Below are 15,313 nucleotides of genomic sequence, written 5' to 3' on the forward strand. Positions count from 1 at the left end.
CCTCCTGAGGGGGAGGTGTGTAGGTTCATATGGAGTGAGCTCTACTATGTGCACTTGTCATGAGTAAGGACCGTAATATGAGCGTCTGAAACATGTAGACCGTGTACTTTTATCCTGTGTCTGGAAAACATTTTTTGACTTTATGGAATAAAGGATCTCATTTTTAGAAGCTGGATTTTTTTCTCTTTTGGATGCTATAACAACTGCACTATGGTACTGACAGTGGTGGACAAGTTACATCATTGATGAACACATACAAACCTCTCATTAAGCGAGACCAAATGTATTATAAACTGAAAATAAGAAAAGAGGAAAAAATAATTGGGGTTTACAATACAAAACAGTGTACAATACTACAAGAATTAAGGCACTCACACACAAAGATATACATATAAAAAAAATCACAATGATATACTTTCAACAGCATTAAAGCCGACAGGAATATTCTGAAATCTGAAAGCAGGTGATATTCACGTCAGCTAAGAATATATAAGTTCAGTTTACCCCCCACCAACATAGTCAAGTGTGCTGTATATGAAACCCAAAAATTAACATGTGGTGGTGATCATGGTTACGGTGAGGCATTACAAAATGGTAAAATACAAATGTTAACATAGCAATTATGACTGATGATTCAGAATGAAGAAATGCAGCCATTGTTATGGTTTTAAAACCCGAAGTCCCAAGAACCATTGAAAGCTCTTATAAAAGCATAGAACCCTCTACAATGTGAGAAAAGTCTGGCTTGTAGATAGAGTGAAAACTCAGTTATCTTACACTTCCATGAATGACAAAAATGGCAAATGAAAAGGTCACATGAAATAACCAGAAGAGTGAAAAACAGATATCCTACTACTATTGACTGAGAATATGCTGAGAATCAGTAGGACCCTGATAGTATATTGGTTGAAATTAAACTCAATGACATTAGTACAAGCGAGGAGCCTGGGAATTAACTACAGATCTTAGGGACAGCTTGAACCAGTCTTTAGTCGCCATCTTCATTGATAAAGAAAAATATCCCAGCATGAGTGGGTCAATCTTTCCTGAAGATCTGGTATGACTCTTTAAGGCGCAGAACTGGGTAAATATGGCAGTTTTATGTCTCTTTTTGGTCCTCACCACTTATGGAAGGCTTTGATACATTTTAAGAGCTGATGATCTGCCCTGACCAGGTCTCATGCTTTGTGTGAGGAGAAAGGTGAGTCAGGATAACTTCCACAGCTTGTAATTTCTGGTTCTTGGGTGGGATCGGGCACATCTTGTACGTTACCTCATCTCCTTCCACAGGTACATATTCCCCCTCAATGCTGTAATAAGTAAGAAATAGTAGTAAGATAAATCATTTCCACAAAATGTAATTCCAATCCCACAGCATTTTATATAAAAAAAAAAACACCAAAGTGCGTCCATAATGCAAGTTTTATTTTCTTTATATAACTATTTTGTGCTGGTCTAAAATTCACAAGACCAGTGAACATAGTTTGAGGGGACAGTGCATGGACTTATAAAATAGCCAAAGTGTTTTGCCCCTTTGTTCTAATGATTGATAGGGTTTTTATAGCAGTACAGTTATCAGTATAGTTACAGTTACACTTAGAAGAGGCTGTCTCACCTCAGCATGTGACATTTATTATTTATGTGTAAAATGGTAATATAAGTAACTTACTAAATTACCTTTGTTTTTAGTAATGGCTCCTGTCCTTGCATCATTGAATTTTGCTGCTCTTTATGCACTGCTTGTCTCTAGGGGTTTCGGCCACTGCTGAAAAGCAGCAGCAGGGGCAGTGATTGCATACTAACATAAAAAAGCTGGCCTTTTGTTTATGGTAATTTTAATCTCTATGTGATTCTCCGAGGGATATTCAACCCTATTTGTCCAATATGCTTGTATAAAAATTGACTTAATGCATGGATTATTCTAATGTGCTGTTAATACCGCATTATATATGTAAAACCTTAATAAAGATTATATTTTTTTTTAAAAGCTGGCTTTTCTGGTGGCTGGGATTGCAGGAGCTGGTGCGCATAGAGTCACGAGCATGCACAGTGGCTCCCCTCCCCAGCCACCTCATACGCTGCTGTTGTTCCACTGAGTCGGCCAAGGCTGCTATTGAATCATTAGCAGACTCAGGAACGCGTGCACATAGGCAAACGGCGGTATCACAGCATCCTAGCACACTGCTTGTTGCCTTTGCTGCCTTACAGACTAGCTGGCACCGCCCCCTAGAGCGCCAAAAGTCCAGGCCTGCAGCACTGAAGGAATAAATTGAGACAACCGCTTCAGTTACTGAAAAATAAACAGTTGCTGGAAAATTAGTTAATTTTGGGGGTGTCTTCTGAAAAGAGGTTTTTCAGCCATCCAATTATATGTACTATACCATCTAAGGAATCCATATTACATAGGTACTTGAAAAAAGGCAGATGTCAAATTTTAAAATTTTCCAGAGCTGGCTGTTTGATCCAGAAGTATAAGGGCTCTTTCACACGAGCGAGTTTTCCATCCAGATGCGATACATGCAGCGAATGCCTAGTATGCAGACTGAATCCTGACCAATTCACTTCAGTGGGTCTGCGCACATGAGCATACTTTTTTATACATCATCTCTGCGTTCAGCATATTCTATATTGTGCATTTTTCACGCAGACCTGGCTCCATAGAAGTGAAAGAGGCTTGTGTGAAAAACGGAAGGTATCCGGATGCAATGTGTTTTTCACTGATGGTTGCTGGGAGATGTAGATTGTTATTCTTCAGATGTTTTTCATGCACATGAAAAACACAAGCAATAGCTATACAATCTGGACGGGAAAAAGGAACACACCGAACGCAATTTTATTTATTTACTTTTCTCCATATATGGTTAGCTCATATATTTAAAGGGCTGAACCCGGACATACCCATAATTTCACCCAGGCAGCCCTCCTGATGTTAGCATCGGAGCATGTCATGCTCTGATGTGCTCCCTTGCCCTGCGCTGGATTGCGCAAGGCAAGGGCTCTTTTATTTACAATAACACACTGCCGGGCAGAGGCTTCCATCCAGCAGTCACCAGCTCTGATGGGCGGGCTTTAGTGCTGCCCTAGCCGTTTTACAGGCTAGGGCAGCGCTAAAGCCTGCCCATCAGTGTTGGGGAGAGGCCTCTGCCTGGCAGCCCCACGGAGAGCCCGGTATGTCACCGGAACTCCAAAAAATGCCTTTGCCCTGCCCAATTTAGCGCAGGGCAAAGGAGAGCATCGGAGCATGAAATGCTCCGATGCTCAAGTCAGGGGGCTGCCTTGGTGAAAATAGGGATATGTCCGGGTTCAGCTCTGAACCCCTTTAACATATATTATATGTAAATTTAATCTAATCCATGACATGATATTAAGCTAGTAGCGGAAAAGAGGATCTGCTTAGGCGCAAGAACACTAATGGAGGTGGTCGTGATCATCAAATAAAAATTCCTTCTTCATTTGAGAAAAGTGTATGTGTACATTAAAACAACGCGTTTCGGGGATAGGTAGTTCCCCTTCATCAGGTTAAATAGGGGGTATTACAAACATGCAGAAAAGCTATACGCTAATAGATATTTATTGTATGTTGTTTAGGATAATATGCATTGTCGCTCGTCTTGTAAGATGTATTGTCATCTTGTAATTGCTATAACTATCATTCAGGTTGCATTCAGTTTTGTATAGAGTATGATCGGTGTTAGTATTTACTGGCACTATGGCAACGGCAGCTGGTACGCCTATCAGGGTTGTTGTGCACGTCACTGCCGTGCGCTGCAGAGCGGTATCATGTGGGAGTGTCGATTGACGCGTCAGTCGGTGGGCCGGGCTGTGGGCAATGTGAGTGCCTTTGGCCCTCCACTATCATGGCTGGCGCATCACCCAGTTGGACGTGCCATTTATACAACATATGAGGGCGAGTGCCTGTGGCACCTTTTTTCCCTTTATAAAGTGGTGGATTTTGACCATTAGTTACCTCCTGATGAAGCTGGTGTGAACGAAATGCACAACCCTGGACACATAACCTCCGATCAGGTCTTTAGGTGGGTTCTACTTATAGGATGTTTTTTTATTGTTAGATAGGTGCACATTTATTAAGACCTGCGTTTTAGACGCCGGTCTTAATAAAGGCCCATTGCAGGCGGTGGTTCCACTAAAGTTATAATCCAGTGCCAGTTAAAAATGTAAGCCAGCTTCAGAGCTGTCTTACATTTAGACCATTTTCTACCTCTAAAACAACTAACCGTTGCGCCACCATCTACACCTGAAATACGCCTAATTTAGGCGTATTTCAGAATAGTAAATGACCCCCATAGTGTTTACTTTGGAGCCTGGTGAGACACTTGTGGAAGGAACTATTGGGACGCCCCCCTTGGGTAGTTTATAGTGCTGACCATATGGGAGCTCCTGATTAGTATCATTATTTTGTTTTGATGTTTTGTATTCCACCTCGGACATGTGGTACATCTTACTGGATGGTATGTCACTTGTACTCGGGATTACAATTATGGTTACCCTTACGATTTTTTTCTGACTCTATTATATTTTTCTAATTATGTTTGTTTGCTTTTATTCTTAATAAAACTTTATACTCTAGTTTATACTACTTCTGGGTATCATAATTTGTTCCCTTGGGGACAATTCTGTAGGTGTTTTTGATATATTGAGATGCCCTTATTACTGTTTGAAGCTTGTTTGTAATGATATGATGTTATCTTATATATGCCATCCCTTACATTATTGGAGGAGACACTGACATATATTTTGCATTAATTTGAGGCTCAGGCCCCTTCAGCACTTTCTTTGCATAATACTTCTCTTGACCGGGTGGTATGCACAAAACTGCAATTCAGCTTCATTGAATTGAACTGCAGAAGGCAGAAGAAGTATGCAATATAACAATATCCTGATGATTGGAGGAAAGTTTTGGTTTCAAAGCCGTATTTTTCGCCCTATAAGACGCACCGGCCTATAAGACGCACCTAGGTTTTTGAGGACAAAAATAAGAAAAAAAAAATTTTTAACCAAAAGGTGTGCTATGGTGGGTTTTGAATTAATGGTGGTCTGTGCATGACACTATTATGGGGGATCTGTGGATGACGTACTGTCATGTGGGGGATCTGTGGATGGCACTGTTATGGGGGACCTGTGGATGGCACTGTTATGGGGATCTGTGGATGGCGCTGTTATGGGGGATCTGTGGATGGCGCTGTTATGGGGGATCTGTGGATGGCGCTGTTATGGGGGATCTGTGGATGGCGCTGTTATGAGGGATCTGTGGATGGCGCTGTTATGGGGGATCTGTGGATGGTACTGCTATGGGGTGGGAGATCTGTGGATGGCATTGTTATGGGGCGGGGGATCTGTGGATGGCATTGTTATGGAGTGGGGGATCTGTGGATGGCATTGTTATGGAGTGGGGGATCTGTGGATGGCATTGTTATGGGGTGGGGGATCTGTGGATGGAACTGTTATGGGGGGATCTGTGGATGACACTGCTATATGTCATCCTCAGATCCCCCTCCTAACAGTGTACCCCAAAATACACCGTCCCTCCGCTCACCGCAGTATTTATAAACATGAATCCTTATCCTGTAACTAACGCTGCGCTCTCCCATGTTCCCATGTCCCCTGTATCCCCACAGCACTTACGAACAAGCTCCCATAGCAGGCAGAGCGTCTGGCAGCGTTACGTCACTCACTGACGTCGCGCGCCTGCTCCGCCTGCTTCATTCATAAAGTGGGCGGAGCAGGCGCTCGACGTCAGTGAGTGACGTTACTGCTGCCGTCCGCTCTGCCTGCTATGGGAGCTTGTTCGTAAGTGCTGTGGGGATACAGGGGACATGGGAACATGGGAGAGCGCAGCGTTAGTTACAGGATGAGGATTCATGTTTATAAATACTGCGGTGAGCGGCGGGGCCGGTGTAAGAGTACAGTGACTGCACCGGGCCCCGCCCCTAGTTCCGGACTCCAGCCCCTCCTCTCTCCCGGCTCATACATCACAGTCCGCGATGCTGCAGCGTCGCAGACTGCGATGTAAAATGGAAGCATTCGCCCCATAAGACGCAGGGGCATTTTCCCCCCACTTTTGGGGGGGAAAAAGTGCGTCTTATGGGGCGAAAAATACGGTAAGCATACTGCCATGTAGGCTAGATGCCCAAAATATAACAGTACATTTCTTGTGAAAATTCAATTCTCCAATGCTGACAAGTGATTCTTTCAATTTTTATACAAATCCAGTTTTCAGAGCACCTTGGACAGGACCACTCCACTTGGTGCACAATCATTTCTTATAACACTGTCCAGAATGACATTCTCTGGTATGAATGACAGTCCCTGAGATTTCAGAGCTGGTAGCGATGATGGAGAGAACTCTAGGTGCACCAAAAACATTTGCTTAACAGTAAATAGAAGCATTTCTTAATACTAGGGTCCATTCACACGACCGTGTCTGTTTTGTGGGCCGCAAACCACAGATCTGCAAAACATGGACACTGGCTGTATGAACCCCGCACATGTATCTATATAGGTATTTACTACATGGTCAAATATATTATGAATATAGAATATGCGCTATAGATATTATGGAAGTCCATATATGGCAATCATTATTCCAGGCCAGAGTTTGAGAAATACCCATATCCCATCATCCTTCTCTGACCAATTATGGTATAAAAAACGTGAATTCACCATTTGCTGATACTGCCACTGAGGAAGGGGAGGTACCCTGAAATGCGTCTGGCCCTGAAGTTTCAGCAAGCACCCACATTATTAGCGGTGTCATTGGATTCTAAAGACGTCTACTAAGATCCGGACTAAAGCCCTCTGGTGGAACGCATCGCGCATATTTGGAACACACAGCTGACTATTTCCGACGTAACTTACGTCGATCACGTGGAGACTACTCAGTCACGTGAAGACGCAGCCAGGTCACGTGGGACGCCGCGCTACGACCGCGAGACCACACTGGACGCCGTAGTGGGTCTGGGCAGTAGGAGAAGCAAGAAGCTGAAAGTTCACAGCGCAGTGGTAACGTACTCATCTAATTATATTTCCACATCGCCAGTTTTTAGCCAATTTGGGAATCCATCCAGCTACATTAGATGGACATATTTTAACATAGAGTGGCTGTATTTCAACATAGAAGTGACTGCCTTCTTATAGGACTATCTTGGTCATAACTGATGCCGTCATAGCCTATTGGGATATCAATTAGAAACATTGACATTAGTCATTCTATTGTGAGTCCAATTTGAGGCTTACATCAACGAGATAGGCTATTGTGTGGCTCATACCAGAGCAATCTAGCCTTATCCTCTCCTACTATTATATTATCCAGCCGCATGGTTTTATCCTAAGTGATTTTATGCGATTTTATTTTGTGTGATTTTAATCTGTGTGATTTACTTGATGCAATTTTATGTGTATGGTTTACTTTGATGCGATTTTATGCATATGAGGTGTCCTTTGATGATTAAACTATATCATTGAATTTGTTGCCCACAGTTCTCAAATAATTGAGTGCCCCCTTTTTTATGCATTTATCACTGTTTGGAGGTGGGTGTACCCAGAGGAGTGCACCTAATCCATACAAGGTTCTCGGGTGAGCCGCTTAACAGTTATCTTAGTCTATGGTTATGTATTGGTATACATGCCCTACATGGTAGTGTACTCTGAAACTGATACTGGATGGGGCAGATTCCCTTTGAATTGTCAGAGACCTCCGTTCAAGACATTCTACATGTATTGTTTTTAGGGTAGTGATTATCTAAAGTGGCCTAAATGGGAGGAAATGCTCAAAACCCCCAAACACTGTGGCATGTTTATAACCGGGGGAGCAATTCCTCCACATGTGATCCGTTGCTAACGGCAATCCCCAGCAAAAATGCATACAGTAAATTATCAAACTACTTTTTAAAATTATTATGATACAGTAAAGAGCACTTACTCAGAAATGTGTACAAATATGTCTTCTGTTCCATTTTCAGGAGTGATGAACCCATGACCCTGGGAACGAGAGAACTGCTTGCAAACACCCTTGTAGATTGGTCCTGCAGATGCTCTTGCAGTGCTAATAGGAACATAAATATGTAGGTTGAACATTGTCCCACTAATAGCATACACTACTCAAAAAAAGTTTGGGATATTTGGCTATTCGGGTGAAATTGGAAAACGTACATGCTACGGGAAAGTAGGGCATTTAAGTAGAAGCAGCAATGGTGATTTCCTCATCTCAAACAATTTATTGAAACAAAAGCCAACAACAGTGGTGGGTATACCCCCACAAAAAATGTCAATGTCTCAATGCCATGTGGCCTTGAGTATCAATTACAGCTTGAAAACAACATCTCATGCTGTTCACAAGTCGACTTATTGTCTGCTGAGGCATGGGATCCCACTCTTCTTGACGGGCGGCCCTCACGTCATTGAGGTTCTGAGGAACAGAGTTACGAGCCTCTACACGGCAACTGAGCTGATCCCATAGGTTTTCAATGGGATTCAGGTCTGGAGAAAGTGCAGGCCACTCCATTTGAGGTACCCTAGTCTCCAGCAGCCGTTCCCTAATGATGCGATAAGCTGGCGCATTGTTGTTCATCAAGATGAAATTGGGCCTGTGTTGTTCATGTAGAGGGACAATGACTGGGTTAATGATGTTATTCAAGTAGTATGGGCTTGTCACTGTACCATTCACAAAGTGTAGGGCAGTTCTGTATTGACTAGATACACCTGCCTACACTGTAACACCACCGTCCACCACCACCAAAAGCTCGTCTGGTGACAACAGTGGCTGATGCTTAGCACTCCCCTTGACGTCTCCAACATTGTTGGCGGCCATCATTTCTGCTCAGCGTGATTTAACTTTCAGCAGTGAACAGCACTGAGGGCCACTGGTCCCTCGTCCAGTGTAGATGCTCCCTGGTCCATGCAAGATGACGCCTATGGTCAGATACCCTTGCATGTCATCTAGCAGGCAGACCAGCTGATGTAAATGGTTTTGAAGGGTCTGATGCGACACTTGGGTATCTCTCACCTCCCCATCCAGTTCTGCAGGGCATTATTCACATTTCTATGCCTTTCTGTGACTCTTTCAATCTCTCTGTATCTCTGTTGTAACCTCCTGATGACACTCTGTGACACTCTAAGCTCAGTGGCCACTTCCATCTGAGAACATCCTGCTTGAAGCCTTGCAATGGTGAGGTACTGTTTATCAATTGTTAGGTGTCGTCTTGGTCTCATGATGTCAAAATGTGAACAGCATGATGAGGAGGACTGTTTAAATACCAATTCTAATTGAACCAGAAAATTTGGTGATTCATGGATCAAACACCTGTTGTGAATTTTGCCGTTAAAGGGAAGCTGTCACCGGGATTTTGTGTATAGAGCTGAGGACATGGGTTGCTAGATGGCCGCTAGCACATCCACAATACCCATTCCCCATAGCTCTGTGTGCTTTTATTGTGTAAAAAAAAAATATTTGATACATATGCAAATTAAACTGAGAAGAGTCCTGTCCCTGACTCATCTCAGGAACAGGACTTATCTCAGGTTAATTTGCATATGTATCAAATCGTTTTTTTTGCACAATAAAAGCACAGAGAGCTATGGGGACTGGGTATTGCGGATGTGCTAGCGGCCATCTAGCAACCCATATCCTCAGCTCTATACACAAAATCCCGGTTCCCTTTAAGCTCCTTGTTAGAGAACAGCAGGTTGTGCAAAAAATACTGAAACATTGAACAGTTGGACATGCAGCCACAAATAGCAGTAAATAAAAAAATAACTAAAAAATTGGTGGTGGTCAGAAGTCATAGACTTCACCAATTTGATCTCACATCTTCACACATCAGATCATTTTTAACTGGATTTCTCTGTCAACCACGTAAGGACTTGGGCTATTTTAGTTCTTCAGGATGCAGTGTTTTTCTTTACAGTTTTTTGGGAACCACTCTTATACAATGTACACATCTTAGGCTACTTTCACACTAGCGGCAAGGAACTCTGGCAGGCTGTTGTGAAGAATCTGCGCCTTCTTCCCCTTCCACACCACATATGCCAGTTCTAAAAAAGGCATGGCATGGGCAGTCCAGCAGGCCTGTCTCATTTATAATTTTGTACGCCAGTTTTTGGCGTAAAAAATAGTCTAAATCTACACCAGCAAGAGAGCTGGCGTAGACTTAAGGCTGTTGTACGCCAGCAGTGGAATGCGCCTAAGTTATGTAGAGGCCGGCACCTCTATATAACTTAGGAGCATCAAGCGCCAGCACAGGGTTCGACAAGGTCACATTAAGTTCACCTGTAACGGTTAGAGTGCATATTAGGTTTATCCTGAAACTTCCCCCACAGGCCAAATATTCCTAACATTTTGTGAGTAGTGTATGTCTAAAGTACAAACTCAACAATTACATATACACTTTTCTATCTACAAATTGTTTAAATATAATCATCAGACTCATCTCCCACTCAGTGCTGGCACAAGCTCCGAGGTTTGCGCTGTCAGTACTCTATATGTACTGACTGCCAGGCCAGAAGTGACAGCCCGCTCAATTCATTGGGTCTGTCACTACACTATGTTGCCCTTAGCAAGGGCAGCAGAGTAGAGGTGACGGGGTCCTTTTAAATAGGTTTTCCGGGCTCCAGAAACTGATGACATACTTTTAAATAAGACCATCTATTTCAGATCCAACACCGGACATGTCTACCAAACAGCTGTTCACAGAAGGTGACGGAATTAACACCAAGAAGGGAGGGATGGAATTGGCTTCACTCACTATGTAATGACTGTGCAGTGACTGCACCTCAAATGAACAGGAGCTGAGCTGCAGTAAGCTGACATGGCCACTAGTCTGAGAATGGCGCTGTGCTTCCGTTCTTCTGTCAGAAAACCTTAAATCGTCAGATTCCCTTACCCCACGTTACTTCCGGGGGTGTGCCGGGGGCGTGCGCCTCCGCGCAAGCGCAGTACCAGGGGATGGGTAAGGTAAAATTACAGTGAGCGTTGACTCATGGACAAGCGGCGCACCCAACCGCGCGTGCGCTCTCAGGGGTAAGGAGATCTGACAGTCTTTTGTCTTGTTAAATCTCCTTACCCTCACACAGTGCACGTGCGGATTGAAGCCAGCCGGCAATAAATCTGAAGAGCGCTGTGTAGTGAGGGTAAGGAGATTTTACAATCTGCGCATGCGCAGTGTGAGTGTAAGGAGATTTAACAAGACAAAAGACCATCAGATCTCCTTACCCCTGAGAGCGCACGCGTGGTTAGGTGAACGTGCGGTGTCCGTGCACGCGTCTATGAGTCAACGCTCACTGTAATTTTAACTTACCCATGCCGTGGTACTGCGATTGCGCGGAGGCGCACCCTCCCGGAAGTCACATGGGTTAAGGGAATCTGACTAGTTAAGGTTTTCTGACAGAACACCGGCTCTGTTCTCAGTTTAGTTCTGGCATCTTCTGTGAACAGCTGATCGGTGGGGGTGCCAGGTGTCAGGCCCCCACCGATCTGGCATCTATGACCTATCCTGAGAGCACTCTGTCAATATCTGGAGCCCGGAAAACCCCTTTAAACCAAATATCAGCAAAATCTGACCTTTGAAATAAACAACCTGCACATGTGACCTGTAGTTTGCTGAGCTGGTAAAATTATACTTTCCTTCCTTGTCAAATACAGAAACATTTATGCTCGCATGTTTTCACATGTTATTGGTACATCAGCATTATGAAATGATTTCACAATATCTTTGGAAGCTAGTAGCAGCCTAGAGAAGGGAGAGCCTTCTGTACATGGAATATTTTTATAAAAAAATGTAGGGTGCATGCACATGGGTGTCGTTATGTTGCTGCTTTGATAAACTATTTCTATTCACACATTTTTAGAACATGATGCAGTTTTGCAGCTTTACTTTTGTTTTCCCTTTTGTTGAGATCTTGTGCTGCAGTTCTATATAAAAGCAGAAAATTTCCTGCCACTTCTGGAAAAAAAAAAAAATCGGTGGTGGTCAGAGGTCATAGACTTCACCAATTTGATCTCACATCTTCACATCAGATCATTTTTAACTGGATTTGTCAACCCCATAAGGACTTGGTCTATTTTAGTTCTTTGGGATGCAGTGTTTTTCTTTACAGTTTTTTGGGGAACCACTCTTATACAATGTACACATCTAAGGCTACTTTCACACTCACCTTTTGGGCGGATCCGTCATGGATCTGCAAAAACGGATCCTTTACAGTAATACAACCGCATGCATCAGTCATGAACGGATCCATTTGTATTATCTGTAACATAGCCAAGACGGATCCGTCATGAACTCCATTGAAAGTCAATGGGAGACGGATCCGTTTTCTATTGTGCCAGATTGTGTCAGAAAAAACGGATCCGTCCCCATTGACTTACATTGTGTGCCAGGACGGATCCTTTTGGCTCAGTTTCGTCAAGTGGACAGCAAAACGCTGCAGGCAGCCTCCAGAGCGGAATGATGCATTCTGAGTGGATCCTTTTCCATTCAGAATGCATTAGGGCAAAACTGATCCGTTTTGGACCGCTTGTGAGAACCCATGATGGATCTCACAAACGGAAAGCCAAAACACGAGTGTGAAAGTAGCCTTAGGCTACTTTCACACTAGCGGCAAGGAACTCCGGCAGGCTGTTCCAGCGGGTGAACAGCCTGTCGGATCCATGCTGCCGCTAGTGCACGCGTGCCCCCAGACTACAATATGTAAGTTTTATTTTGGCCGCCTCTCGACATGTTACTCTTATATAATATACATATCTAGGAGGTAAAATGGCCAGAATCAGTTTCTGTGATCCCTGCTGCAACAAGGAAATGTCAGTTATGTATTACAGACATAGGGGGTCATTTATGACCAAATATACACCACTTTTTGGCATATATTTAGCACAGATTTTGTCGCAAAGATGATTTGCTGCAAAATCTGCGCCTCCTTCCCCTTCCATATACGCCTGTTCTAAAAAAGGAGGCATGACATGGGCGGGCAAGAGGGTGGGACGGAAGGCCCCTCTCATTTATCATTTTGTATGCCAGTGTCTGGCGTAGAAAATGATCTAAATTTATGCCAGCAAGGGAGCTGGTATAGATTTAAGGCTGTTGTACGCCGGCAGTGGTCTACATAACTTAGGTGCATCAAGCAACAGCACAGGGTTATTAAGACAAGAGTCTAAAATGCCGGTCTTAATACATGACCCCAATAGTTTTTAGAAATTGACTTCCATAGAGTAAGCCCTGGATTTTTCCTCATGAAAGCACTCTACTATGTGCATAGACAAATACACTACAAATGTGTAATTTCCTGTTAAAATGCCTTCCCAATTTTCACTTTTTACAAAGTCATTTCAGCTGTACATCACGGCAGTATTTATGTTGTATAATACATACGCTGAATATGTACGAGTTCTCTTAGTTGGAAGAGGGCTCGGCAGTTCTCCTAGAAGAAGGTGACTCCTCTCCCAGAGTCGGCTCCCTTCTCTGTGGAATGGGTAGGAAGGACCTATCGGTGACTTTGGGGACTGAAGTGGATGGGTTGGCGTGGTGGAGTCAGAAGACATATTTGCACCTTTTTAGATGAAGGAAGGTCTACTCTTCTGTTGCTGCAACAAAAAAGAACATTGAGAAGGAATGACAAATAACGTTACTATAAACTCTAGTATTATGCTGGAAAGACTCTAATGTATGGACTGACAAGATATTTGTTGATATATACAAAATGTATATTTTTTTTAATACCTTTATTGAAAATCAATAAAAACGATTTTGATTTAAAAAAAACAACCTAGTATTAATCATATAGAAACATCCTAGATGTAGCTGGAGTTCTCAAGAAACAGTGAGATGAGCAAAACCTGTTTTTAGGTTATGTGGAAGCCTATGCAAAGGTTTTGGCTAGGTGACCAGACTTCTGCTGGGTGATCACCATATCTCTGATAACTATCATATGAACAATACATTTCTAAGAAACAATCAACACACTACAAGACACAGTTTTTAATTCTGATTGCAACAATGGAAACCTACTGAAAATCACATACTGGTGGGCTTGCCAACCATCTAAATACCTTATCAGTATGTTAAAAATTGGAGACATTTTTCCAATGTCGATGAAAAACTAAATGCATCTTTGATTTTCTTTGAAGCTAGATGAGCTTGCATGAATTATTGTGATTATTTTAATTTACAGTGAATTCTGTTAATGTGGTCCTATCAGTGTTCTAGATTACTGAATAGACATGTATTACTTTTATTATTTATATTACGGTATTACCCTTTTCAGTCATTTATATGGTACCTACATACAGATATCCCTCACTTTGGTACCTGTCCCCACCGGGGCTCACATTCTAAATTCCAAATTAACTAGTATGTTTTTTTGTGAAAACCTGAGTACCCTGAGAAAACGTGGGGAGAACATATACACAAATATCCCTCTTTTGGAGGAACAGTCCTTATTTTTGACCCAAGTCCCTCTGCTCTATAAATGTCCCTCATTTTTATCTGTGGTATAGATTTTCATTATTGCAATTACAATATTGATCCAGAAAGTGTTTGGCCGGTTCCTATGTGCATATTAGAGCCTGCCTATTTGATTATTGATGCAATTAGAATTTTCGAAATTTTTATAATCACATAATTTTGTACTATTTTGTAAGAAAAAATTATTGAAGTGTATAGATATGCAGATAAAATGGATCTTTCACACATTGAACCATAAGTGTCCCTCTTTGAACGTCCAAAAAGTTGGAAGATCAGGTTATAAAATAAATAATACAAAAACGGAAGCATTACCCTTAAATATACCCCCACAGACCCTCTTAGCCTTACAACAGTCGTATAAATACTCCTGGCAAAACCACTTTCTTAAGTACTTGGGAGTCCATATCACCCCTACTTATCCTGCTTTATATGGTGCAAACTTCCCGCCGGTCATAGCTACTATAAATACGCTCCTTAATAAGTGGAGACCACTACATATATCCTTACTGGGCCGCATAGCAGCAATTAAGATGTCGATCTTACCCAAATTGCTTTACTTATTTGAAACGCTCCCAGTTAGAGTACCGGCGGGGTCCTTGCGGAAAATTCAATCTGCCTTTTTTACATTTGTATGGCATAACAAGCGACACCGTATAGTTAAATCTGTCCTGACCTCGAAGAAATCTCAGGGCGGCCTGTCCCTACCTGATATAGCCCTATACTATCAGGCCACACATCTCAGACACCTAGCCTCCTGGACTACCTTAAATTCCTTCAATAAATGGACAGAAATTGAGAGGCTTTGATCTGGGGACGTCCGGCGGACATAACACCCCAGAGAC

General features: G+C 42.7%; 1 protein-coding gene across 1 annotated transcript in view; it reads right to left on the reverse strand.

Annotated features, from left to right (window-relative positions):
• Positions 1-1,124: 1,124 nt before the first annotated feature.
• Positions 1,125-15,313, reverse strand: part of CSDC2 (cold shock domain containing C2) — a 34,211-nt gene continuing 20,022 nt past the window's right edge. The window contains exons 2-4 of the mRNA XM_040408296.1: positions 13,380-13,591; positions 7,940-8,062; positions 1,125-1,310 (exon numbers count right to left, since the gene is read on the reverse strand). Of these exons, the coding sequence (XP_040264230.1) occupies positions 1,148-1,310; positions 7,940-8,062; positions 13,380-13,549 (456 nt within the window). The 5' untranslated portion in view covers positions 13,550-13,591 and the 3' untranslated portion in view covers positions 1,125-1,147. The remainder of the gene's footprint in view (positions 1,311-7,939; positions 8,063-13,379; positions 13,592-15,313) is intronic.

Source organism: Bufo bufo, chromosome 9 (genome assembly GCF_905171765.1).
Source record: "Bufo bufo chromosome 9, aBufBuf1.1, whole genome shotgun sequence".
NCBI lineage: Eukaryota > Metazoa > Chordata > Amphibia > Anura > Bufonidae > Bufo > Bufo bufo.